At 37.9% G+C, this 26,824-nt stretch overlaps 3 protein-coding genes, 1 long non-coding RNA gene and 1 pseudogene across 5 annotated transcripts; 3 read left to right on the top strand and 2 right to left on the bottom strand.

Annotated features, from left to right (window-relative positions):
• The first annotated feature begins 1,652 nt into the window (after positions 1 to 1,652).
• Positions 1,653 to 6,083, top strand: LOC114731009 (probable LRR receptor-like serine/threonine-protein kinase At1g67720). Its single transcript, XM_028918130.1, has 9 exons — positions 1,653 to 1,848; positions 1,936 to 2,479; positions 2,978 to 3,441; positions 3,773 to 3,908; positions 4,021 to 4,092; positions 4,172 to 4,240; positions 4,421 to 4,492; positions 5,709 to 5,780; positions 5,896 to 6,083. The coding sequence occupies exons 1-9, from the start codon at positions 1,752 to 1,754 to the stop codon at positions 5,933 to 5,935; spliced, it is 1,566 nt and encodes a 521-aa protein (XP_028773963.1). The 5' UTR covers positions 1,653 to 1,751; the 3' UTR covers positions 5,936 to 6,083.
• Positions 6,084 to 6,230: 147 nt separating this feature from the next.
• On the bottom strand, positions 6,231 to 7,650 carry LOC114731025 (uncharacterized; annotated as a pseudogene).
• A 172-nt stretch (positions 7,651 to 7,822) lies between these two features.
• On the top strand, positions 7,823 to 9,723 carry LOC114731026 (uncharacterized). The gene is made up of 3 exons (XR_003738873.1): positions 7,823 to 8,077; positions 8,172 to 8,293; positions 9,207 to 9,723. It is a non-coding gene; the product is annotated as an uncharacterized LOC114731026 (long non-coding RNA).
• Positions 9,724 to 16,256: 6,533 nt separating this feature from the next.
• Positions 16,257 to 18,264, bottom strand: LOC114731024 (probable membrane-associated kinase regulator 1). The gene is made up of 2 exons (XM_028918147.1): positions 16,985 to 18,264; positions 16,257 to 16,812 (listed from the first exon to the last, which is right to left on the bottom strand). Exons 1-2 carry the CDS (start codon positions 17,972 to 17,974, stop codon positions 16,786 to 16,788), a joined length of 1,017 nt encoding a protein of 338 aa, XP_028773980.1. The 5' UTR covers positions 17,975 to 18,264; the 3' UTR covers positions 16,257 to 16,785.
• Positions 18,265 to 19,754: 1,490 nt separating this feature from the next.
• Positions 19,755 to 25,767, top strand: LOC114731023 (cyclin-T1-4). Of its 2 annotated transcripts, XR_003738872.1 has the most exons (8): positions 19,755 to 19,980; positions 20,524 to 21,079; positions 21,221 to 21,302; positions 21,494 to 21,628; positions 21,951 to 22,126; positions 22,596 to 24,805; positions 25,082 to 25,227; positions 25,411 to 25,767. XR_003738872.1 is itself a non-coding variant. In XM_028918145.1 (7 exons), the coding sequence occupies exons 2-7, from the start codon at positions 20,529 to 20,531 to the stop codon at positions 25,440 to 25,442; spliced, it is 1,122 nt and encodes a 373-aa protein (XP_028773978.1). In that variant the 5' UTR covers positions 19,760 to 19,980; positions 20,524 to 20,528; the 3' UTR covers positions 25,443 to 25,767. The 2 variants fall into 2 exon arrangements, 1 of the variants encoding a protein (XP_028773978.1); XM_028918145.1 differs by lacking the exon at positions 22,596 to 24,805 and having other exon boundaries at positions 19,760 to 19,980.
• The last annotated feature ends 1,057 nt before the right edge of the window (positions 25,768 to 26,824 follow it).

Genomic DNA, 26,824 nt, shown 5'->3' with positions numbered 1-26,824 from the left:
TTTGTTTTTGTTCAAAAAAAAAAAAAAGGTGCTTGACAGTGCTTTTAAATATTGGGTCCACGACTCTCTCTTGCTTTTTTGTTTTTCCTTCCCAAACAGCTCTCTTGAATAAAAAGCAAAACATTAGGAGAAAAATCCAAAGCCCAGCCAACATGACTGTAAACACATTTGGTGCTTAATTGAGTTTTTTAAGCAGTTCCTCTAAGAAAGAAGGCTACAATGCGAGAAAATATTGTTATCAACGGCAAATACTCTAGATTTGACCCCCCCCAAAAAAAAAAGGCCAGCTAAACCAGATTAAAAAAAGAGGAGAAAAGCCACATCAGATCACTAGCAATTAAGAGAGAAGAGGCAACTCGATGAATGCCTTCATTTCTGCAATCAACCCCACAAATCAATGCTGACATTCTCATGCTCATTGTGCTCTCTTGCTTGGATGCATCCTGAAGAAGCATTCATGTATAGACACACGCACCCAGGAAAAAAGCGATTTCTTGGCATGGTCTCATGTTTCCTATCACACGTGCTCTTTGTCATTAACCAACAAGTTCTCATATTTGTTTGCACAGTGATCAAACTGACAGACAAAAACACTGATACAAGCGAAACCCGAGACTCACAGAGGGGGGAAGCAGCGGCCACCCAAACTTGGCCTCGATTCAATCACGTCGCAGAGTCGTTTGTTTGGTTTCTTTTTCCTTCCACGTCTATTGAAGTTGTTGAAGATGCCTCTTGGTGAACCACCCAAAGCCTTTAAATAATGGAATTGGAAATTAAAAATGCTTCTGTGATTAGCCAACATACGCAACTCTACGGGAGCTGAAATGCTGCGTCTATTGTTATGTATGTGAAAATAGGACCTTCCAAATCACTGAAATCAGTGTTTCAGATGGCTCTTCATTCTTCAGAAACCCCAACCTTTTATGCCACGTGGCTTGTGGAATACTACAGGATCGGATCTGGATTATTTGCTTTTGGCCTTCAGAGAGGAACAGGCGAGAGCGCAATCTTAGGGAACAGAGAGTATGTTGTCTAATATGAGGAGAAATATTGAGAAAATATAGTTAATCTAATTCTAATAATTTCCAAAATCTTCAAGATTTATAAAAATGTCACGTTGTTTTGTGAGAAAAATGAAATGCTCAGAACTTTCAAACTCGAATCAATTTAAAGAAAAAGTGATCATTGTTGTTTACTAATAATTCCCATTAATTGAACCAGAGGGTGACGACTCATGCTTATTACTTAAATGATAGTAATAACTATCCATTTCTTTTATACATGATCCAACAGGAATTTAATTTAATTTAAATATGATGTAATTTTTGTTGACTTAAAAATAGTTCGTCATCCTTAGTCATCATCTTCATGATCATCACTCACTCGCGGATGGTGGCCTCTTGCTACCCGCCCCAACTGCCAAGTCTTAAATAAACAGTTATAAAAGCCTAAAATAATAAAAGTCAGCCCAAGTTGATATGTGACCCCCCCCCCCTACAAATGTCAAATGCACTAACTAGCTTTTGCACCCTGACAAAAGTCGTTTGCCATCTCTGAGAGTCTGATTGGCCTAAAGGTCGGCCGTTTCCAAGTTTTTTCCCGCGTCACCTAGTCAAAGTCTCTTCTTTTCTTCGCTCCTTCCTCTAACTCCATTGTCTCGACTCGCCCCACCAGGAACCCATCGGAACATATCTGTGTTCTATAACAAAATCCAATACTTATTTACTACCTACTCGGTTTCACTCAGTTTCATGCTCAACCTAAACCATTTCATCATGCGTTTTCTCTTCCTTCTTCTCGTTCTGCCCTTCTTTGTCAGCCTCGCTTCCTCACGGACACTCCTTGAAGGTGTGATACTGTGATCACAAGAATGCTTCTTTTTATTCGTATCCGGTTTTGTATGATACCCTGCTGAAAAATTTATGTGATTCGTAGGTCTCGTGATTGATTGTGGTGCGACATCGCCGTCCAACATCGGCGGTTTTTTATGGCTGCCGGACGGGGAGTTTATATCAACCGGAACGCCCAAGAACGTGACCACCTCTCTTCGGGATCCCATTTTGTCCTCCGTTCGATCCTTCCCTCTTCGAGTCAAGAAACATTGCTACAATTTTCTCGTGTTTCCCGGAAAACGATACATGGTGCGGACGACGTATTTCTATGGAGGGGTAAACGGCCCGAAGCATCCTTCCCCACCGGTGTTTGATCAGATCGTGGATGGGACTTTATGGAGCGTGGTTAACACCACGAAGGACTATGCAAATGGGAATTTCACCTTCTACGAAGGGGTTTTCTCAGCTCAGGGTAAAACTATGATTGTATGCATCGGGTCAAATACTCACACGGATTCCGACCCCTTTATATCGGCTTTAGAGCTTGTGATTTTGAGTGATTCACTTTACAATGCCACCGATTTTAACAACTTTGGGCTCAATTTGGTTGCAAGGCACAGTTTTGGCTACTCTGGACCTACCATTCGGTCAGTACGAGATGCATTCTTGCGCTCTTTACAATGCAATTAGTGGTGAAGCTTAATTGCCCTTACCAAATTGTGCTTGTTTGATTTTTTTTTTTTTTTTGCCCCCTCTACGTGGCTGTGGAGTTTACTAGATTTCAAGCGGTTATCCTACCTCGTGTTCGCTTTAACCTACTAGGTGCAAAAAGTTTCTTTGCAATCATGCAATGCCACAATGTTCTGAAAATTAAGTGGTCTCTGTCAAGGATTTTCTCCCCTTTTAATAGTTTGGTTGAAAACTACAATCATCTTTGATAGAAACTTTACTCAGAGCAAGTGAAAGGGCAATAGATTACAAGGTACTGAAAGAAACTCTTGAGTAAGTTTACAGCTCAGAGATCATAATTTTATGATCAAGTTATCAGCAGCTATAATTGGTGTGTGACATGAGTTTCAAACTTATCTTTCTCCAAAGTGCTTTCCACTTTTCCCCTTCTAATGTGCAGTTTGTGGCTTCAACAGATACCCTGATGATAAATTTGACCGATTTTGGGAGCCTTTTGGGGAGAGTAATTTCGCTCAAGTTGGCAGCAGCAACATTTCTGTTTCTGGTTTTTGGAATCTTCCACCTTCGAGAATGTTTGAGACTCAGTTGGGATCTGATCAGTTGGAATCCTTGGAGTTGAAATGGCCTCCAAAATCACTTCAGAATTCAAAATTCTACATTGCTCTTTACTTCGCAAATAACAAGGGATCATCATTTGCGGGTTCAAGGATTTTTAGCATAAGTGTAAATGGGATAATTTATTACCATGATTTGAATGTGACCTCAGATGGTGTTGTTGTCTTTGCCAGACAGTGGCCTCTTTTTGGTCCTACGACAATAACAGTGACCCCTACTGCTAGTTCTTCCTTGGGTCCTATGATCAATGGTGGTGAAATTTTTGATGTGGTGCCATTAGGCGGAAGAACTTTGACACGAGATGGTACATATTCTGATGCTTTTCCTAAATCAAAGCTAGTTTTAAAATATTTTAGAGCCACTGCACCATATTTCTGGTAAACCAGACTTTATTAGAGTTGAGCACATGAATGAGAAGCGTTTCTCCAGTGCCAGCCAACAATGCCACTTAACTATTTATACGTAAAGAAATCAAGTCAATGTTGCAAATTTCAAATTAGCCACTTGTAAGATGCGGCTGACTGGTTATAACCTAGTTTACATCTCAACTTTTTAACATGTTACATTATAACAGTATACTTGTGTGTTAATTTTAATCACCTATGACTTTGGAAAGTTAAACTTTCTCTTGGCAGTTATTGCTTTGAACCAGCTGAAAGGTAGTTTCCAGAACCCTCCACTTGATTGGATTGGTGATCCTTGTATGCCTCACCAGTACTCATGGACTGGCATCACTTGCTCTGAAGGCCATCGGATTCGTGTAGTGACTTTGTAAGTTCTGTCTCTACTTGCAGTAGTTATATGCCTATAACATTTTATCCTTTCTTGTTACTGTTGTTCTGTTTACATGAATACATTACTAATGATGCCCTGTTATTTTTAGAAATTTGACAGGTTTGGGTCTTTCAGGATCTTTGTCGCCTAACATTGTCAATATGACCGCCTTGACTAACATGTAGGTCTGTAGGTTAAGTCTATGAGCTCATGAAAATTAGCTCTTACTTTATGCTGATTGTCAAATTGTTGCCCTGCAGCTGGCTTGGGAATAACAAATTGTCAGGACATATTCCTGATCTGAGTTCGCTGAAGTTCTTAGAAACATTGTAAGTTGTTTATCCTTTTATCTTTTCCTCTTAAGAAAATCAGGTAAGACGATTTATTTCTCAACTTGTAATCAGTTTCCACAATTGTTTGTGCGATTATGTTATATGAAAGAGCCTTACTGCATTTGTTAAGTTAGTGCTTTGATTTTCGTATTTACTCATGCTGTATATTATTTTAAGGCACTTGGAAGACAATCAATTCAGTGGAGAGATTCCCTTGTCCCTAGGGAACATCAGCAGCTTGCATGAAGTGTAAGTTCTAATTTATTGAGATCTTTTGAAGAATGCAAGCTAGTTGCCTTTTCTTTTCAATGTGTTAAATTTGATCTTTCCCGTTGAGAGTATGAAGGCAAGAACTGCAAGATTGCAACAGAATGTAGCAGGGACCATAGGATGTAGGACCTTGAATGACTAGTAGATATTAGCCGAGAGAGGTATTTTCACACTGAATGAGATTCATCAAGTTTCTTTCCTTGTTTTCTCATCCTTACGAAGATGAACCATGGAAGCTTAATTATTCTTGATGAACCTGATAATGTTAGAAACACCGGGAGCTTGGTTGGGTTTCATAACTATCTTGTTCCTTCTTTTTCAAATTCACATTTGCTGGCAAATACAGATGCAATTTACGTTTGTTTTCACAACCCTGAAATTTGATGCGAGATGACAGAAAATTGCCGGCATTTTGGAAATTAAAAATACTTCAAAGGTATGCTATTAGTTGTAATTAGTGCATTTGTCTAGAAAAATAAAAACTTGGAAACCTGATACATAGGTATTGTCCTTCTATAATTATGACCTATTTCTGGGCTTTGACAATGTTTAGCCAGCATAGCGAATCAAAGTCAAACCCTTACCTCAGATATCGAATGTTATGGAGAATGCTTGTGGTTTATTGGTGCATTGGAGAGAGAATAAACTTGATGGTGCAGTTGTCACTTCCATGCATTCCGTTTTATATGGAATGTGTTACTTACTCCCTCTATCACTCTGAGATAAGAAAAATAATATTTTTCCCTTTGTCACTCTAGAAGTAAACTGCAATCCTTGAGTTAGTAAACTATGGACCTTTTCTTAATAAATTTCTCTTTGAAATCATGGGAATTAAATTAAAATATATACAATATATGTTCAGAGCAATCAAAGACACATAATTTGCGGAACACCTTAATTTGATTTTCTCATCCAAAAAAGCATAATAAAAAGAATTCGAATTCCTGGACTTGAAATATACTAATTCTAATAAGATTAAATCTCGATCAATTATGATGCAGGAGTTCTTGGACTATTACAATTACAATTGGTTGTAGAATTAGAGACTAAATAGAAGCAATGGGATCTTTTTTCCCTAAGCTTAGCCTTTTTTTTTTTTTGGTTGAAATTCTTTAAGCCTAACCGTTGCTTGAATTTATTGTCGCACGCATCAATTTCCAGCTTCATTGAATCATCTGACTGGATTCTATTGCAGGTTTTTACAAAACAACAATTTGACTGGTCAAGTTCCAAGAAACCTCATGGGAAAACCTGGACTCGACCTCCGGTGAGTAAGGATTTTCCGTTCTTCATACAGCTGAATATATATATATATATATATATATATAATTAGTTGCTTTGCTTTAAGTGTTCTGTTTTTGTCAACAGGACTTCTGGAAATAGACTTCTGGAAATAGATTCTCGTCACCTTCAGCACCCTGAGCAACCTTTTTACGAGAAAATTTTGATTCTAGTGTTCATTTGTATACAAATCCTTTCTCCCCCTGATAATCCGTTATAATTCTATAGTTTTCTGAGTTCTCTCTTTTTTCGACGTTCAAGTGAGTAGTGAAAGTCTCAGGCGAACAAGCAAGAAGTTTTTGTTGTATTTTGTTAACGTCACCGTCATCGCTCATGACGGCAAGTTAAACGATTAAACGATAAAGAATCGGCTCTCTCTTAATCCTAGTTCTCTAATTCTTAATTTAGGTGGTATACATTCATCGCTTTCCCTTTCGCAAAGCTTAAATGCTCATTAATATCATGTCCACTGATCAGATCTCTAGTTGATAGATTCCCATGTGGGACTCTCAGATCTGCTTGTAGCATTGCTTTTGACATAACATCCGGACAACCAAAAAGTGCCTCTATTGATACAAAGGGAATGCGCAATTCAATAATATTTTTTCTTCTCTAGGGCCTGAGCCAAAGATTATAGAAGTCAGAATTTACACTGTAATCTCACAGATCCTCATCAATAAACGCTAACCTATCATGAAAGCATAATTTGTAGGAATAAATAAAAGGAATAAGCGAACTAAACTTATTTGAGAAACTCTGAAGATCAAACTAAACCTGAGTTCCACCATGTTTCTAATCTTCTTTCACACCTCTCAATCTCCCCTTCTTAGGTGGAAACAGAGGCGGCAAGGCACTGCTTTTGACCTGAGTGCAAATCGGCACGTTAATCATAGGTCTAATTCTATAGTAGCTGATCTTGTCCTCTCTAACCCTTTCTTTAGCCTCTTCACATGCTTCTCTCCATTCCTTGTGCTCCTTTTGCTTCTTCTTTGGCAGCTATATCAGCAAAAGAGCTGGAAGAAGAAGATGAAGACGAGGAAGAAGAAGAGGGTGATAAAGAAGAAGCACGTTGCTTCTTCAACCTCAACAACTCTTTCCACAAAACTGTGCACTTTGGTGGCCTCGGAGATGGGTCATCATCAACAAACCAGTTCACTCTACTTTCCTCCTTGTTTTCTTCTCCTTGCTCTTCCTCTTCTTCTCCGTCCCTGGCTTTCAGACTGATCTTGCTCAGTTTCTCTAAATGCTGCATCTGCCAAAAAGGAAGGAGCTTTCCTTCAAAGAAAAGCTTATCAGCAGTTGTCATGGTATTGTTACTCATATTACTGGAGAGAAACTCAAATTCCGCATTCCTTGCTTTTTCACGTTGCTTTTCTTGATCTTTCTCCTCCTCGGAGTCTGGACTAATGGATATGAAGTCCCTTTCATCTAGGAACTCTGCTGAGAAAGAGATTCGTGGACTGGAAGGAGCATCAATGGATTTGGGGGTTTCGTGAACAGGTTCAGGAGAGACCATTTCTTTTGGGTGTTGAGGTAGAAAGAGATGAAATTGAGGTTCTAGACTCAGACCAGGAGGTAGCTTAGGAGTGTTTAGACTCATACATGACATTGGTAGATTTATAAAGCAGAGAAGGGGGTGCTTCAATGTTATGTTTAATTTTAATCTCTCCTTTAATAACTGTTAGGACGGTGAGATTATAAAATTCTAATGGTCTGGCAAACCCGAAACAAGTGATCCACGGTTCTTTTTAGAATATAGGGACAGCACATGGACGCCTTGGGAAGTAAAAGACAAAAGCTTTTTCCTTGGCCAGTCTTTGCATGCAATTCTGAACTAAACCCCATGTTGTGCTTCTGCATCCCCCCCCCCCCCCCCCCAAAAAAATTTTCATTTCTCTTTCCATTTGCCATCAAAAGGAGGGAAAGGAGGAAAATAGTTTCAGCTTTCTGTGTAGTGGTATCTAAGGTTCTTAAAGAAGATTGTTTCACTTGTCTTCATTTGCTGATATCCGTGACAAACAATTGCAGATCAAGCGAATGCATATGGACATTGTTCAATCAAATAGCTCAGCGGCTTTTATATTGTATCTCTTAATTTACAGAAGAGTGCATACAGAAAAGACACAAGGGCTTTAGATCACTTAACAAGATATATATTAAACTGCTTAGTCAAGAAAGATGGTATTGTTAATTTGACTCCGCCTGCATACAGGGATTACAACATGGGAGTGTGTCCCAAGCATGTGGCCACATGAGAGTAGTTTCTTGGCATCTGACAACTAGGTAAAGGATTTACTAGATCATCATGAAATGACCAATTTGCCCTTGAAATGAGTTGATTATAGCTGGTGTGGCGTTGTGTTATTTCGATGTGCAGATGGATTTATTGTCCAGAGGAAAGAGCAAACTGGTTGTTGTTATCATGCCAAGCACTCGAAAGCCTTTTATATTAAGATTTGGGCAGCTCTAATTAATTCCTGACAGCTAACGAACATTGGGGTAAATCTTTCAATTATTACACTAGGCATCGTTTGCTTTTATTTAATTATTAGTGCATTATCCTCGGGCATGCTGTGGTCCTCCCCTGGATTATAATTGAAGTGGACAATAATGTTGAAAGCCAGTAGCCTGAAAAAAAAACAAAAAAAACAAAAGTCTAAACATGTGATGGGTGATTAGTTTACAGGCCTAACCATGCAGGTCTCTACAAAAGGTAAAGCCTTTTGTCAAAATCTATGAAATCTAATGATGTTCACGGTTTTATCAAGATTGATCCTCCGGCCATTTATAATGTGCTGCTTGTCAAGAACAAGAATGGAGGAGAGTAAAACTTTTTGACCACCTAACTATAAATGCACCACTGTCCCTCCAAGTACTATTTTGTTGAAAAGTATAGGTTAGGTTGTAAGGAGAAAGGTCGCGAATAGTTCACATTTCATCCTTAGGAAAAGTAGCTTAGCCATGCACCTCTTCCTCCCATGATCAAAATAAACATTTATAGGGATCAATGTAAAAAAGGATCCTATAACTACTTATTCTTACTTTTATCTATTGATAGAACAGGAGACTCTCTCTCAAAAACTAATTATCTCGATGAGAGAATCATTGCTTTAAATATTCTAGAGATCATCCTATGGCATTCGATATGAGATTTAGTACATGTTTGGAAATTTGTTGGTCAAAGCTGAAACATAATGGCTTTGGCAAACTTATTTCCAAACACGCACTTAATCATTTGTTACAACTTAAATCTCCGTCAAGCCATCAATCTCCGTTTCCAATTACTCAAAGTCTTAGATTCACACTGGTTTCTTCTTCTGACAGTGTACATGTTGCTCAAGTAATTGGTCTCGAGGAAATGAGCTTTTCCACACCACACCTTAAGGCTTTCTCTCATTCTTGATATATGCAGAAACACCAAGGAGAAAAGGAACAGTGTGGCAATCAAGTATGAAAATCATGGCTTTCTGAAGCATGTTGACCAATGGAATCACTCAAGTAGGCCCCTTGAATAATTGAAAAACTTTCTGTACCATGCCCAACCTACTCTGTTACAGACAATGGTTAAAAGAGTAATGTGACAGAAACTGTACAGCACCTTCCCACTCATTCATTCATTGGGTTTTAATGGAAAATGTGATAACCACATGTGTTGCTTTAAGGGAAAAGAGGGACCACAAATTTTTTTTTTGGGGCTCCCTTTGGTGGCTTTGGAATTTGCATGGTGTTAAACTCCTGCACTGTGCACATTTTAAGAGGAAGGACCCTGCTATTGGTAACAGGGAAAGACACCAAGGAGGCTGAACTGTACTACTTGGCGGAAGGGCCATAGACTCTTGTATTTTATTAAGATTCATGTCAATCGCAGCACACAGCTGTTTCTGAGATGAAAGAGAAGGAGACAGCAATATGCTTTGACCATGACCAGGTTAATGTGCTTAAAAAATTTGAGTTTTGATGTTGTCAAGGAATAGTACTAGCTGGGTTTAATCGTCTTCACATTGCGTAATCTTAAATTATTATTTTGTTTTTCTTTAGCATGTAAGCCGTTACCCTGGTTTAATCATCTTCACATTGCAGAATCAAACTGTTTGTAGGTAAAAATGAATGAATAAAGAAATAACCAGGAGTCCCATCAATTACATGAATGTAGTTTTTCATTCTCTAAAACAATAGTAGTGTAAACAACACTATAAAATGGGGCTTGACCGGAGTACAAATTTAGCACTTGAATGATTTTTCACCTGATACTTGGATGATCAATATGAAAATACCTAACTGATTTTTGTTCTTTTGGGAAAAAAATATAGAAAGAGACCGAATTATAGCAATACTAACTCTTACCGGAATCAATGAGATATCATCCTGAAAGAAAACAAATAGTGGCAAATATAAAAAATCTAATGCACTGAATTCGAAAGAACAATAAATGCTTTTCAACTTACAAATTCTTTGCAAGCCTGAAACTCAATTATAGAAGTATATTTATGTATCAGTGTGTCACTGATCACTGGGGAAAGAAAGTATTGCTATTATTATTATATAGCAATGCTTTCTGGATGGAGGATCGTTTATTTCTCAAGCAAGTTTGTAAATCTTTGAGAACCCCAATGGAGATGCCATCAACGAATTAATCAACTTTCAACTGTGTTAAGTGTTAACATCAAACTGAAATTATTACTGCGAGGGAGTTTAACACAATGTTCTCAGAATCTGTTTTGACAATAAATGTTTGAGAACCCCACGCACACCCGTGTTTCAATCTCTTTTCGAGGAAAGATCATGGTTTGAACCATAAATGAATTCAGCATAATCATAAAGGCTAGTTTTTATAAAGAACTTCAGATGAAAACAAATTATTTCTTATAATAAATGACAAAATTGCGCTCTCATTCTTTAATCATAACAAACTCGCGCAGTTATTACTCTTCTCATACCCCCATGCTTAAAAAAACTCTCAAAGGAAATGTTTGGTGTCATTTGATATTCATGATCCAGAGCAAATTATACTCTCATTTATTCCTTAGAGAAAGGAACAAATGGAGAAATAAAGAAAACAAATACTGCTGGCTCTTTGGGGTTTCTCAAATTAAACTTGAGATAAAGCTTGGAGAGATCTGTGACTTGATTAGTACTACCTCCAGTCCTAATTATAATGCTCCGTTTGTAATATGCAAATAGAGTTTTACAGTTAGGACCGAAGGTAGTATATTTTTTGAGATGTATGTGCTTGAGCTCCTTCATTTGTGTGATATATGGTGGTGATGATCATTGCCGGTGGTGATGGCTCGAGCAGCCTTGTGCAAAATTTTATGGGTCATGGAATATTAATGATGATAATAAAAATGATTGCTTAGTGAAGTCTTTTGATCAGATTATTTTTCAGTACTGCACTACTATATATATATTATATTTCTCTCGATAAAAGAATTCGTGGGATGGTTTATTTCTTTTAAAATTGGCTATTTGAGTTCGGTTAGCTTTGTGTGTATGTGTGTGTAATTAATGACTTTACAATAGGTTCTCATAGATTATCTTGTAATATTTCAAATGATGATCAAATAATGAGTATTTATATTGGGGATCATTTAGGGGAAAAAAGAGAATCTGGTGTGGGGCCATTTTATTATGGAAGCGATATTTGGCGATGGTACTTGACAGTCAAGAATATTCTATTCTCACGCTGTTCCATTCTAAAGCGGCCACGATGAAGCCAAAATGTGCACAAATAATTCTTACTTTTTAAATTACTCAACACATACACAGTAGGGTTTTTTTCGAATTATAAATGGAAAAAGTATCCTTTTTGGATAAAATTTTCATATATTTATTAAATATATTTTGGTGTTGGAACTTAGCAGTGCATGGATATGACGCCAAATTATTGTGTGACCCGCATTGAGGTTCAATTTCTATTTTCTGACCCTCTCTCTTTTCTGTTATATGGCAGAAAAAAAAATCTGAATAAATTTCCGATAACCTTCAATGAGGTTTCTTTTCTCTTAGCAAATTATACTACCTCTACTCCTTAATATAAAAACTTATTTGATTTTTATTTTGGTCTTAAATTTATCTATCATATTATCTATTTTCTTTTAAGATAATTTTGTAATAATATTAATTTTAATCAACACATTTAATTAGTAAGGATATTTTAGAAGAGACAATATTTATTTATTATAAATAACTAACTAAATTAATTTTTTAATCTATTCAAATTAGTCAAATAACTCTTATGTTAGTATTTATTTGTTTTATATTATATTGCTGATTAATGATTGATGTTTGATGTGATATGAAGATGATAAGGCCGTATGCCGAATAAAGGTGAAGAGGGGAATAATGGATCCGACATTTGGAGAGACAGTTCCAAACACCAACGTAACTAGCTACTTTGTCCTTTGAACATCATCATATCATTTTCTAATACAACGACGGCCTTCAATCAAATACTGTACTTGATATGTACCGCCAATGTCCATACATGATTCCTTCAATATCCCATGGAAAAGCTAAACCGCAGGGTTTGGAGGTCTGTTAGATTCAGGGTTTCAGATTAGAGGATTAAGTCATGCTCGGATTCTTCATAGAGGCTTTCCAGGATATTTTAAACATCGTCCATGGTAGAAACCGCTCAGCATTTGACGCTGTAAGTAATAAGAGACTGGGAATTCGCTTAATTATAAGCAAGCACGCAAACTGGATGGCGAAATTCGCTCATATATAGTTAGCCAGCATGGAGACTGATTTTATATATGATTATCAAAGACCCACCTCCCTAGGTTTGTAGAAATTTGCTTTCATTAGATTTATACTATGCCCCGGGCAAAAAGTTCTTCCTCCTGACCTTATCGGTCATTTGTATGGTTAATGCCTTTCCCTGCTCTTGAAAAAGAAACTTACTATTTAGTAGTAACATATCTATAATCTATAATTTTAACTACTACCTCTGATCCTTAATATAAGACTCTGTTTGACTTTTATTTTGATCCTAAATATAAGACCCCAATCCACTTTGTCTCTCACATTTACTCAATTTTTTCCTAGATAATCTTTATAATAATTATAGTTCTAGTTAATATACTTGATTAGTAAGGATATTTTAGGAAAGACAACACATATTTAGGACAAATAACTAACTCAACTTACTTCCTTAATATCTTCAAATTAGTCAATTAGTTTTTATAATTAGGACCAGAGGTGGTTTATCTCAATGATGATGTAATTAAGATTTTGATATATATTCTTTCAAGATGATACATGTTTTCCACTGTGCCAGATTGTTACGAGCACTTGGGTCGATGCTAGATATGACAAGACTCAGTTTTCGGCTCCTAATTAAGATTAATTAAGGCAGCGTATATATTTAAGCAACAAAGCTAATTGAAAATATATTGAGAAAGCAGGATAAAGTGAGGGATGCTTGAGGTGGCAAGAAACAAATGAAAGAGGACGAGCAGGATGATGATAATTAATGAGAAGGAGCAATCTGGCGATCGATATCAGGTATGAAAAGGAAAGATGGAAAAGGGCTTATTGCATTGATGGGGACTTGTTATTTCAATTATTGGGAGGGAGCCTGCTATGTGGCAAATGGCACGTGGCTTGTTTCTGTTGTTTCATTTCAAACTCAACCTAAAACTAGGAAAAAGCTCCACGACTGATTTTATTTTCCTCGCCCATCGATTGCAATTAACATTATTGACTTGTCCAAAATTATTATATGACAAGGGTAACTTTATTTGTTTGATTTTGGGTATATAGATGAATGAATGCCATACTCTGAGGCAACCAAAAGCGAGAAGGGAGAGTAATAGAATAGTGATGAATCCATCAAAATGGGTATAGGGAGAAAATAGAGGAGAAACAGTGAGATCCTTGTTTGGGCAGAGTTTAGACGAGTGTGTATAAAGGACAGAAAGACATGTGAGTGGATTTGGATAAAGGCAGGCTACTAGTTACGTGTTTTATTTGGCAAATATGTTAGTGATAAAATTGAATGCTCTCATCAGCTTTGACAGATTCACGTACATTGATTAATTTGAATCTCTGCTGTGTTATATCGTTATCACTCCCTACGTACCAGTCAATGAAGCTGTACACTTCTTCAACCAAACTATACCAGATTTCTCCACTTCCCTCTTTCCTTTCTCAATCATATTTCTTAAACGTCGACAATTATTTTACGACGAATTTGACTCTTAAACTTTTCAACTCATTGTTTTAACGCTTAATAATTTAGTTATATATATATATATATGAACTATATATAAATTAATATCATCCTCAATTCCTAATTCCGTTTTTATGGCCATATGAGGATATAAATACGTTCGATTTCAACTTGCTAACCCCACGTGCTATAAATTTTTCTATTTGTTAGTTGAGTAAAACAAGTGCATGATGACTTGTACTAAATTACTATAGCTGTATAATGTCATCATGATTAAATGTCTTCACTCTACTGAAGAATATCTTGGCGATCGAAGAATATCTTCGAGCTCATTACTCATCAATACTAGACAAGTAATGTTTATGAGATGCTTAAAACATATTTAATTGATATAGTTATTATGACACACCCACATAATCTTTTTTGATCAAGACACACCCACACACTCGCTAAATATGTTTTATTCAAGTATACTGACTCCAAAAAAACGAAAAAGATCGATTGTTCCTGATAAGCCATAGTTTAATAATTTTTTAGTCTTTTAATATAGTAGTGCGTTTTGATCGTATATCCATTAATTGAAAAGTTAATTTGATAGTACTCTTCCGATCCTTAACGTAAGACCTAATTTGAGAATTAATATTAGTTTTATATGTAAGATATATTTAATATATTTATTAATTTTTTTAAAATTAACTCTATCGATATTTTCTCAACAATAATCAAGCAAAGAGAGGAAAAAAAGAGAATTAAGGAGGATATTTTTAAGAAAACATATCATATTAACTAATTTAACTAATATTTTTAATCTACTCAAATTAGTTAATTATATCTTGTATTAAGAATCGGATGAGCATTAATATAAAACTACTCATGCACGAGTCATATAGCTAAATCAAAATTGTATGGAATCGTAATTAAAAGGGGTTAGCGTCAGTTGGAAAGTGAGGATAACTGACTCTGTAGAAGTCTCAACTGGATTAAACGAGATTGACAAGGGTGTACTAAAATGCAAAACTGGACCACCCGATAAAATAAGCCCCTCCAATTCGTGGGCTCTCGTGCCAGCAGCTAATATTTTTGTAGTAACTAGCTCGCGCCTGCTTCCTGCGCTTTCTTCTATGGCCTTGTTATACGAGTAACTTTTTATTAGAACAACATAGTACAAATTAAAGGAAATACTCCTCCGATCCTTAATATAAGACCCATTTAATTAATTTGATTAGATTAAAGAAGTTAGGTAAGTTAGTTAATTATAAGAAATATGACACGTTTTTTCTAAAATACCACAATCATATTTCTTAATACCTCATCTTCCTCTTCTATTTGATTATGGTTGAAGGAGTATCCATAAGGGTAATTTAGTGAAAATTGATAAATATGAGAAATGGGTCTTATATTTAGGATCAAAACCAACTCACCAATTGGGTCCTATATTAAAGACTGGAGGAGTATTAGATACGAGCGCATGAAGTAATGCAAATATTAGCGCGGCGGGGCCGTACGGGCATGCCAGTTCCGGGGGAGGGGAGGTTTTTGTCATCCAGGTTAATTAATGAGAGAGTGAGTGAAAGCAACTTCTTCTTCGCTTATTTAATTTCACTTCAAACCAATATCTCACTGAGAGACATAATTAACAGGAACCACCTCATAGGAAATGTAATAATAAGAATGGGGAGAGTATATTTTAGTTAATTTGCTTATGTGATTTGGTTGATCAGAACTGCTTGGCACTAAAACCATAATATGCCCGGTGGCTCGAACCAGTCTTCTGAAATCCCAGGTTCAATATTAAACACTTTTTTTCCCCCATTCTTGTCTAGCTTGCTGTGTTTTGGTTTCGGTTTCTTTACGCCTCTTTCAATTCTGTCTTTCGCAGCAATTTTCAGATATCTAATTTCGTGGATCAAAGTTAGAAATCACCACTGCAGTATTCTGTCATGATCATTGCTTGGATGACTGCACTAAATGCTTCTATTTTTAAATTTTTAGCATCGAACAAAAGCCAAGCATAAGTACGGCATGCACGTAGATTTCAAAAGTACACGTAATAATAGCATAGAGGAAAATAATAATACACGAGGCGGAAAATATAGTGTTATCTAAGTCAATTCATTCAAGGACAGATCCACATGATTATGCAATAAATACTACTGCTGTTTTTTGCTTTGGCCTAGTGCGCTTTGAATTCTTTAGTTTTATTTATTTATTTAAAAAGCAAATTTTTTTGCCCGTCAATGTAGCACTATCAGATCTTTGGCCCAAGAAAGAAAAAGGGGAAAAAAAAGAAAAGAAAAAAAACTGGTAATCTATTGTTTAATCATTAGTTCATCACAAAATTTCTGGCCACGTCGTGGACATGAATGGAACAGAGACGTGAGGAAGTGACAATAAAGGCTACAAGTAGCATAATGGATTCAATTGGAATTCAACGCCAACGAGAACAATATGGGCAGAAATCAAATTCAAGGCTGAGCTAGCACTTCTGCATTTCAAATGAACCTTCCCATCCGCTGCTTCCTCACAATAAATGCACATTTAAATAAAACACCGTCTTATCCCCCATCATCAAACACATCCCATGAATTTTCCTTCCATCTCACGCACATGCATCATCCTGGCTGTTTACAATTTCACATATCCCGTTCCATTGGATTTCAACCAACTCTGCTAGAATCCAGAATCATTTAAATGCTAGCTACTAGTATTCGTCTAAACGCTCACGAATCATTTCCCTGAAAACTTTGATTCAGATGCTGCCAAGTTATCGTTACAGATCAGAAAAGTTATTGATAGTACAGTCACATGCAGCTTTTAGCTAGCCTCCTTTCACGTCAATTTCCCACTGAGAAAACAGAGCAAAGAAAATAAAAAGAAAAAAGAGGCGACCTTTTTTTTTTCTGGTTTTTTTCTGTACGGTTAATGTCAATGAGATCTTGAAAAGGTAGAAACGAAAAACAGAGACAGAGATCACGAAAACCTTCTGCTGGCTTATTAGATTAGATTTCGTTACTGACCATTGCCTTGTTCTGATTCAAGGAGTTCTTGCAATGAGCGATTGCGCCTTGGATTGCGTTCTGCAACTCTTCCATGGAAGCCGTGTCTCCGCAATACATTGCTCCTCCTTCCCCGCCCGCCCTGCCTGCTCCACTGGTCGGCCATCCCCTTCGAGAAAGCACGCCGGAGTGGCTGGGTGATGATCTCATAGACGAAGGACAGCTGGAAGCGCAGCGTTTCCTCCGCGGGTACCTCAGATTCCCCGAGAAGGAATGAGCAAGCAGACCTCCACCCCCCGTTTCTTTCCTCTCCGTTTCTTTCGCCGATCTCTCTGTTTTCGCCAACCCTGACGACAGTACCGTCCTCTGCTGCTGCTGCTGCTGCTGCTTCTGGGACAGCTTCTCGTACAACGGCTTCACCTTCTTCAAGTACTTCCTTATGACCTCTCTTGCGGTCGTGCTCATCCGCTTGACCGACGACCCGGACACGGAATCCGGGTCACGGTTCTTACCCGAGTCTTTGCGGAAGACAGAGGAGAATCTCGATAAAGAGAAGTACTTGGACTTCTTGACATGGCTTTGCTGATTAACGGAGGAAGAGGGGTTATGAAGACGCTTGAACTCGTCGTCCTCTGTCACCGAACTGGGACGGGATGAGTCGCAGTCCGGGAAGATGGCGAGGTCGGAGATGAAGGAAGACTGGGAGTCAGCGGAGCTGCCGGTGGAGTCACGGGCGCCGCCGTTGGTAGCGGTGGTGTCGGTGGAGGAGGAAGAAGTGCTGGAGGAGGAGAGGAGAAGGGTACGGACCATGGATATGCGGGGGGAGAGGTGGAGAGGCAAGAGCTGGCCCTTGTAGAAGAGCTCATCGGCGGGACAGAGGGCTGCGGAGGATTTGCGAGGGGAAATGGAGATGGTGAACTCGAAGTCGGAAGAAGAAGATGACGAGAAGGAATGAGATGGAGACGAAGGAAGCGTGTAAGATTTGGAGTCTTTCCTTGTTCTCCTACCCATCTCTGCGTTTTTGGTGCTCTACATGCTCCAGGGAAAAAGAGAGAGGGCGCCTGTGCGTGTCTGTGTCAATGGATGCGTGGTGTGTTGAGAACAAAACTTTGTGCTAGAACACACGAGCCGCCATTTATAGTGGTTAACTCAAAGCAAATAGTCAAGGATCCAATGGAGAAAAATCACTTAGGAACTCTCCTCGGTGGAGCGTCAACCGCACGCTCCGCCACTTCCTCACCACATTAATTAGCCACTCAACTCAACACAGAAATGAACAGTAAAGGTGAGTAAATTTTGACAGTGATCATAAACACAATGAACATCTACCTCTAAGACCAGACACAATAACGCAGGGGAGTTTATTATAAGTAAGAATTTTGAAGTGTGTGCACACATGCATGATGGTGGAGAGCTTACTGGATCTCAAGGGATCATGTGTCACGTGGTTTAAACGTGGAGGGAGGAGGATGAACGAGATTATGGAGAGGAGAGGGGTCGGGAAAGGAGGCTAGCTTTACGCGATGAGGTGTCCCTTTAAGACTGAATAAGAGGGAGGGGATTGAGGAAAGGGGCTGCTCAGGATTCATAGTAATAAAGAGAGTGTGGTAATAAGTGGTGACACTGCCACCACTCATTCACTGAGAAACACACCAATTATGTAAGCGCTCAGCAAAAGTCTAGTGAATCTATAAATAACTAGATTTGTAGATTTTTTTCGTGATCACTGACAAACGATTCCCTTTCATTGACTCATCTTGTTTTCACTCTGCCTTTTTTTTTTTTTTTCCCTCCTCTCTGTACTGCGTGCTGAGTTTGGCATGGATCTAAACCAGATGCCAGATGGGATCATATGCTTTCACCGCAGGATGCGTCCCATTTCTCGTCCCTACTTTAATTTCATGCTTTTTCTACAAGCTATATCATCCATGGACTACTTCGATAATCTCATCCTTTTTCATGTTCTCCGTCAGTATTCGGTGCATCCCAGGTTTCCTTTCTTTTTCTTCTGGGATCCGTTTATAACTCACACTGTGCAATTTGAGAACTTTCGACAATTCTCCCAAAAGCGCTGCATGATTCTCAGCATTTTGATCCATTGTTCCCTGATGTTTTAATGTCAAATACTAGTTCACATAACTGTTTTTTTAATAAACCGCACCCTGTACTTCGTACACACTTTGATGTATAGAATTTGGGACAAGGGAGGACCACAGCGAGGGGGGATTGGAGAATTGACAGTTGTAATGGGAATGCATAAACACGGTTTCTTGAAATTCACAAGCATAAACAAAAGCAACATAGTACGTGGGTGGGATCTCAGATCCTGAATAGGACAACGTGGTTACGTACCATCCCTTGCTTGAGATGAGAATACGAGGAATTGCTTCGACTTTTCAACCCATAGATTAACTATCTCGTAAACACCAATTGTGGTTCGCTGCACAAAAAGTTGATGCCTCATCAAGTTTCACAATAGCCAACAACCATTTCATCACCTGGTATTTGGAGAGAAACATAATCATACATTATTGTGATCATCTCCTGCTGTAAAATGCATTTTTTTACCGGGTTGAAAATAGAGAGAGAGAGAGAGAGAGAGAGAGAGAAGCTGAAATATCAAATGGGCTAATTTATCTGGCCAGTGATAAACTGGATCTAGCTGGCCCGTTGAAGAGGACACATCCGGGTCCGTTAAACAATTTTAAATTCAGAAGTTAAAATAAAAGAAAAGGAAGAGGCAAAGTGGAAAAAGCGGTTGAGAACGTGGATCGGGTAGGCTTACCCCCCAACCCCAAGGGACCAATCTCACCGAACGCAACGGGGAAGGAACTTTAAACGTGGCCGTTGCTTTGCTGTTCTAGACAACCCTTACCTGACAAATCCTTTGTTGTTTTTGACCTTCCCAGGGACCGAGACTCGGAGTCATCATCTTTCCTTCAAAACCCTAATTTACATCCTAATACTCAATCTTTAAACTTTGATCTCCTCATCAGATCGGCTTCGCTGCTAGTCAGGTTATCCATTAACATCTCCTACGACCTTGTTTAATTGCGAAATTTACGTAGGACGAGATCTGCATGATGAAACTCCAAGCTTGAAAGTCCTTACTTTTTATTGATTTGTCTCTTGTGGCACTAGATATCAGGGTTGATATAGAAATTGTTTTGTTGTAATGGCTTTTTACCTGGGGGACGATTGATACAGGGTTCTCAGGTCTGGAACTTTTATGAGCTGATGTTTATTTCCCTTGAATTGTATCGTTTGTATGCAATATGTCCTCAGATTAATATTTTATTGTATGAGAGGATCGCAAATTGTGCGTATGAGGAACCGCGTTCGTTTTAGCTAGAAGTTGGCCAACTCAGACGTTCTTCTGAGTTGCTGGCTGATAGCGCTAGCAGGTGGCTTATCGTGAACAAAAATAGTTCAAGAGAACATAATCAAATCTGATAGTCGATATTGTTTTTATTTTATTTTTTGGTATGCTTGTCATTCTTATGGCATTTATGGAGAAGCTATAACTTCGCGTCTAATTTCGTTGACTTATGCTGCTGCAGGGATAATGTCTATTGCGCAAAATTTTCAGGGGGAAGGACATACATTTCATGGTGGTTATTGGTCCACATTTGATGGAAATAACTATAACAGCACTAATAGGAAAAGAAGCAGGCACAATTATTTTCATAAGAATTATAACAAGAACTACTGGGCAAAATTTGGGGAGCACAATGGCAACTCCAAGTTTTACAACACGGATCATGCAAACTATATGAAGTATGATGCTGTCCCATCATCTTTGAAAAGAAGAAAATACTCAGTTCCTACTTGGGATGAAAGCTGGAGATACTGTCTTCCACCCCCGATCCATGATGATGTCCCTTCATCATATAATTTTCCTCTTCCTCTTATGAGACAAAATGCTGATACCTCTACATCAGCTTGCTGCAAGCGTGATATCTCTAGGTTTGAAGACGACGCACCCATCTTTTTGTCAAGGGACGAGATCGATAGATGTTCTCCGTCTAGAAAAGATGGTATTGATGTACTTCATGAGACACACTTGCGTTACTCTTACTGTGCTTTCCTTCAGAATCTTGGAATGCGGCTTGAATTGTAAGATCCAGATCTGAAATTCTCTATTCATTATGTTTTCCCATCCTTAGTTTAAAGTTTTGATCATATTTTGTGCTCTTGAAAAAATAGTGCTCATGATCTTGGTACTTGTAAATAAAACCACGTCTTATTTTTCTCCAGGCCGCAAACTACTATAGGAACAGCTATGGTCCTGTGCCACAGATTTTTTGTTCGAAGGTCACATGCTTGCCATGACAGATTTGTGAGTTTTTAATTTCTCTCTAGCTCTGAGTATTTTCTTGAAGTATCTTAGAAATGTACTAGTACTGAAACTATAATATGCACCTGCTCTAAATGGTACAGTTATGGCTACTGTTAGGATAGATGCCATTTCAAGTTTTGCCTGTATATTCAAACAGGGTTTTTATTAGTGTTGTTTTTCCTCTCCTGCAGTTGATTGCTACTGCGTCTCTTTTTCTAGCTGCAAAGTCTGAGGAAACACCACGCCCATTGAATAACGTATTGAGGGTGTCCAGTGAAATCCTTCACAAACAAGATTTTACTTTGTTGTCCTATCGGCTTCCTGTTGTGAGTATTATTCCCTTCTTTTACACTATATTTGCATGTGGAAGACAACTATTGCCTTAAGATACAATCTATCAATATGTCTATATATTTGGTTGATATCCTGTAGTTGCTCTTGGTTCTGGATTATTACTATAAATGGCTTTGGTTCTGATGACTTGTGACAATATGATATGTGATTGATGAAAACTTCATTTTGATTTTTTCCTGTCAAGTTAAATACAAGTGCTATTAGTGAGTTGGTTATTGGAGGCTTATTAACATGCATATTAAATATATTAAATGTCTTTTTCATATTCATTAACATGAGTTGAGTTGTCTACAGGACTGGTTTGAACAGCATCGTGAGCGAGTAATTCAGGCTGAGCAGTTGATATTGACCACTCTTAACTTTGAGCTCAATGTACAGCATCCATTTGCTCCTCTGACATCTGTTCTTAACAAGTTAGGTCTATCACACACTGTGTTGGTGAATCTGGCGTTAAACTTAGTCAGTGAAGGGTGAGTTATCATTCTCTATATCTTAGTTAATTAACCCCATGCATCCTGTATTTCAAATACTGATGTTCGCTTGTTCTGTTCGTTCATTTTGAAGATTAGTTGGCTCCTGTCAAATTTGATCTGATACCTACCTTCAATCTCTTTCCCTTACATGCTTTTGATATGTTCTGACCTGTTGTGACTGTTCAGGCCCCCTTTTGGTTTGCCTTGCTTTCATTACCTAACACAGTGATTGGACTGGAAAACTTAGTCTAGGAGACAGGATATGGGGCATTGGGTGTTAAATCCAAGCAAAGTCATGTTCTTGAGGTCTGGAGATATAGTGGCTGAGGAAGATACCTTGGTGTCTCACACCCTATTTTTGGTTCAAGATAGTGTTGATTCTCACAGTATTTTTCTTTAGAGCGCAAGCTCTGTGTAGTTATTCTGTCATGGGATATTGATTATTTTGGCATGCATACAATTGCAGGGTCTTCGCAAGATTAGCATGCTGGCCTGTTTGATAATCTTAGCTGGCGGATTCATATGCTCCTCATGGAATCTTTTGTTTTTACATCTGAAGTTGTACTGCTGATGTCTAATGGATTGCTTTACCCTGAAAATGCCCCATCCAATTTTTTTTGGGTTGCCCAAGACTGGCACAAGACACCCAACCCAGATTTACTTTCTAGGCCAAGCTTTTATGCTGGTGACCTTTTGCCATATGGCTCATCGTTGCTCTTTTTTTTTTTAATGTGGGTGAAAAGAAGGTCATGAACTCTGAACCATGCTGCGAATGGGCTGAGAGAGTGATCTAACAATTAAAAACCAACAGAAGGGAATAAGATTTTCTGAATTTTGAAAGCGTAGTGGGTCATCTATTTTTTTCCCCCTTGAATTACATAGGGCAAGTAAGTGCTTGAGCTAATAGCAGGATTAAACCCATGAGCTTCCATCACCATGGATGGGTTACATCTCGCTGGCCACAAGGCTATTGGCAGGTCCTCTGTTTTCATGAATTAATAAGCAAACAAAATTTGAAGACAAACTGACTCTTTAGTCCGGAAACAATATCTTAGTAATGGGGGTGTCTCAACTGGGTCCAATTTACTTGATTCAAAAGAAAATTGTTCCTGGGCAGGGTTCTACAGATTAAATCTTTATTTTTGGGGAATATTTTACAATGTGAGTGATATAGTTGTTTTTTAAAGATGGATCTTGGGTTTTTATTCTAGGTGTTAGCATCTGAGGGCTTCAAGTTGGTTATATTATTAACCTTTCTTTTTTTTTTTTTCAATTGTTCAATGTGTTGTTAATGCACCTTTGGCAAACGTGTATGAAGTGGATTCGCTTTCTTCTGTTTATTTGCAATGTCTATCATGCCCTTGTAATCATCTCAAGTCTTGACAGTTTTTGAAAGGATACTAGGGTGACTTTTCATCCTGAAAACCATTTTTTCCACTTCATTTTGTATTCCACCATTTTTCATTTGGGGTGTCAAGTCCTTTGCGTCAAGTTATTGAATTTGTATTTTGTGCTTTTCAAATTTGAACTTATTGTAATAGCAGAACAAAGAAATTTTTCATGACTGGTATGGAATATATACATATACATGAATATATGGACATGTATATTTTTGTACTTTTCGAACCAAAATAAAGTTTTTATGTGTTTGATTATCACTAGCACATGGGCCGGTGTGTATTTGACACATAAACAGGAGATTTTGAAAACCTTGGTGTATGGCAATGTTGCATTCATGCAACAGTAAAGGGCCTGTTAATTTGCTGTAAATTTGTGATACCTATTTGAAATTTTCTTTTCATATTTGTTTTCTCATTTCTTTTGACATTGTTTTCGTCTTCAACAGCATCCTGATGATCTATCAATATCTCCAATGAGTAAAGGGATTTTTAAACCTGGGTCGATCAAATGATCAATTATATATGAAAGCTTTGGCTCCTGTGAGTAAACCATGCAAATGTGTACATGTACCGGAGCCTGTATCTTATGCTTTCCAGAGGAAGATAGTTGCCTTTTGCTGTTCTTTTAGAGTGCCCTCTTGTCCCTCAAAGAAGAGAGAAAAAATAAAAGGGTGGGGGGATTTTTGGTTTTTTTTTTTTTTTTTTGGGGGGGGGGGGGAGCCTAAGAAGTAGCTTCTTATAAGCTACAAAAGTACTCACAGGAGAATTGTTGGGGAGTTTGTCTTCACCAAAAGGAGGGCGGGGATTGGGGAAACCTAAGATCTGTGCCAGTTTTGTGCAAGCAAACTTATGTTTGCATGACGACTCCATTGTCCACTTAACTATCAACGAAGCTGCTGGCTATTTAGAAGCAAACTGTTTCTGTCCAGCACTCATCAACAAACTACTATTGTATATTGATTGTCATTTTGGGCAAGGATAATTCAAAACTTAAGATTTTTTAATGCTAGATATCATGTAATGATGCTCAAAGTTTCAGCATTTATCCACTATCTGGATATCATCACTCTGTGATTTTGGAATTAGATGCATCTGTTATGAGAATTCCAATGTGCATGTTAGCAAGCCTGTCCAGGTCAAAAGCCCCCACAGCACAGTTGGCCCAGGAAGTCTGATAAATTCTGTAGATGAGTGTAACATAATAGTTTTGTACTATCAGCAATCCTGCAGAGGTTCTTGGATTATTATTCTTCCTGAGTTGCTGCCTTTCTAGTTGGTAAGGAAACGTTAATGTGTTTACCACTTGGTATGAATGCTCAATTCTGTTTTTATTGTTTAGTTTATGTAACTGTTCATCTTAGTCGCTGGCATGATCTCTGTCATGGTGGGAATATATGCTTAAGTTGTACAAGAATCTGCTTCTGTTAATGTTGCCTCAAATGGTTAGTTTGACTACAGACATATAGCTCACTTGTGATGAGAAATGCTACTGTGCTCGGGGCAGTAGCTTATCTTCTATGGTCTTATGAAGCTGAAAATTGTTGTTTTGCAGGCTTCGTAGCTCCCTGTGGCTTCAGTTTAAACCGCATCATATTGCTGCTGGAGCAGCACATCTTGCTGCCAAGTTTTTGAACATGGATCTTTCTGCTTATCGGAACATATGGCAGGAGTTCGAGACAACGCCATCCATTCTTCAAGGTACTAGTCCCATGACTTGCTATTTGCTTTCGAGCGACATTGTTGAATTTGTTCCGTTCTGAAATGCTTTGTTCATTAGCACTGGATAAATGAATTTCTTCGATGCAGATGCGACAAGTTTTATTTAATCTCTCTCTCTCTCTCTAATAATTATGGTTAGTTAATGATTGTTCCTTTGCGCAGATGTGACACAGCAATTAATGGAGCTCTTCTAAGCGTGTATAGAATACAAGACATCTTAGTGGGGGCGTAAAAGTCGAACTTATTGATTGGGGGCGTGTCATTTTAGTGGTGACAAGGGAAGTTTGGAGGTTTTTAATAATGAGTGATCAATATGTCTCGACTCGGTAGTGCGTTTAGCTTATCTGTGAATTGTGTAGATCTCGCAAGTTCCAGTGATTGCTTCATTAGATGATGAATGTTGGCCCAGGCGTGGACCATTCTTTGCCTAATAGGAATATACGTAAATACTGAATGTTCGGCAGTGTTGTCTTTTTATATTACAGTAAATTATATTCTCTTTTTGTGAGGCTTCCTGCTTGAGTCACGCTGGCTCTTGTTTTCTGAGGTGAGAAAGTTATGAAAATCTACCTTTTTATTATATAACGATTTGTTACATTGTTTCTTTACTCCACGAAAGATCAACAGTTGCACTCCGTCCGCCTAGGTTCTCAAATAGTGCATTTTTCATTTTACTACGGATTTTATAGTGTCTGTTAATAATTAACATGTTTTTGATAATTTCTAATTATAAGAGGTACTGAATATCGGTTGAGTCGATATTAAAACAGTTGATTTTTTTAAATTTAGCACAAAAATTTTAGTTCCCACACATTAATGTGGAAATAGAAACTTGAAAAATGTATTCGTTAATAAATGAGGTTAGAATTATGGGAATCAATTTTGTCAAAAATATGTTTTTTATAGTTTAATATCGTTGCATCATGAACTATGTATTGAGAAATATTTATAAGTGAAGTCAATGCAGAGGATCATCAATCGCCACATAACAAAAAATTCCTAGAAATTGCTATAAATTGTGAACTCATTTCAAATTTTGTCGATGTGTACGTGGTTATTTGAGAAATTAAGTTGTGAAGAAATGTCATGATAATAGTTTTTGTCACAAGACTGACCTGGGAGAAAAACTATTCTTGTGCAAAAGCATAACTAAGGGGGAAAGAAAAACGTTGATGGATTTTTTCTGGGGTCTGTTTGGTTCCGTTTGGATAATTGCGAAAGAAGGTTTGTCTTGGGCCCTCTTTAGGCTTCTGTTTTACTGGGTCATGCTTTTGTTTGTTCTCATCCACAGATGGTTGCCTGCGGGGTCAACTCAAGGTTACGTTCACCTCGCGCGAAATGATCCGCCCTGCTTATATACGTATACGAAGCTTGATCCTTAAAAATATCCTCATTTTTGGCCGGATATGTTAAAAATATCTTAATATCTTTAAGATGAGAAAGATATAAAAACGAATAAAAAAGGTGCCCCACATTGTTTCTCACGATGATCCCATTTTACAGTCACATCCCAAAAAAAAAGAAAAGAAAGCGTTGATGGGCCCACTTTAGTTCTTTCTTCCTGAATTATGATCTG

The sequence above is a fragment of the Neltuma alba genome, unplaced genomic scaffold (assembly GCF_004799145.2).
Source record: "Neltuma alba isolate B1F8T4 unplaced genomic scaffold, ASM479914v2 tig00012795_pilon, whole genome shotgun sequence".
Lineage (NCBI taxonomy): Eukaryota > Viridiplantae > Streptophyta > Magnoliopsida > Fabales > Fabaceae > Neltuma > Neltuma alba.
This window is presented reverse-complemented; position numbering and strand designations above follow the sequence as displayed.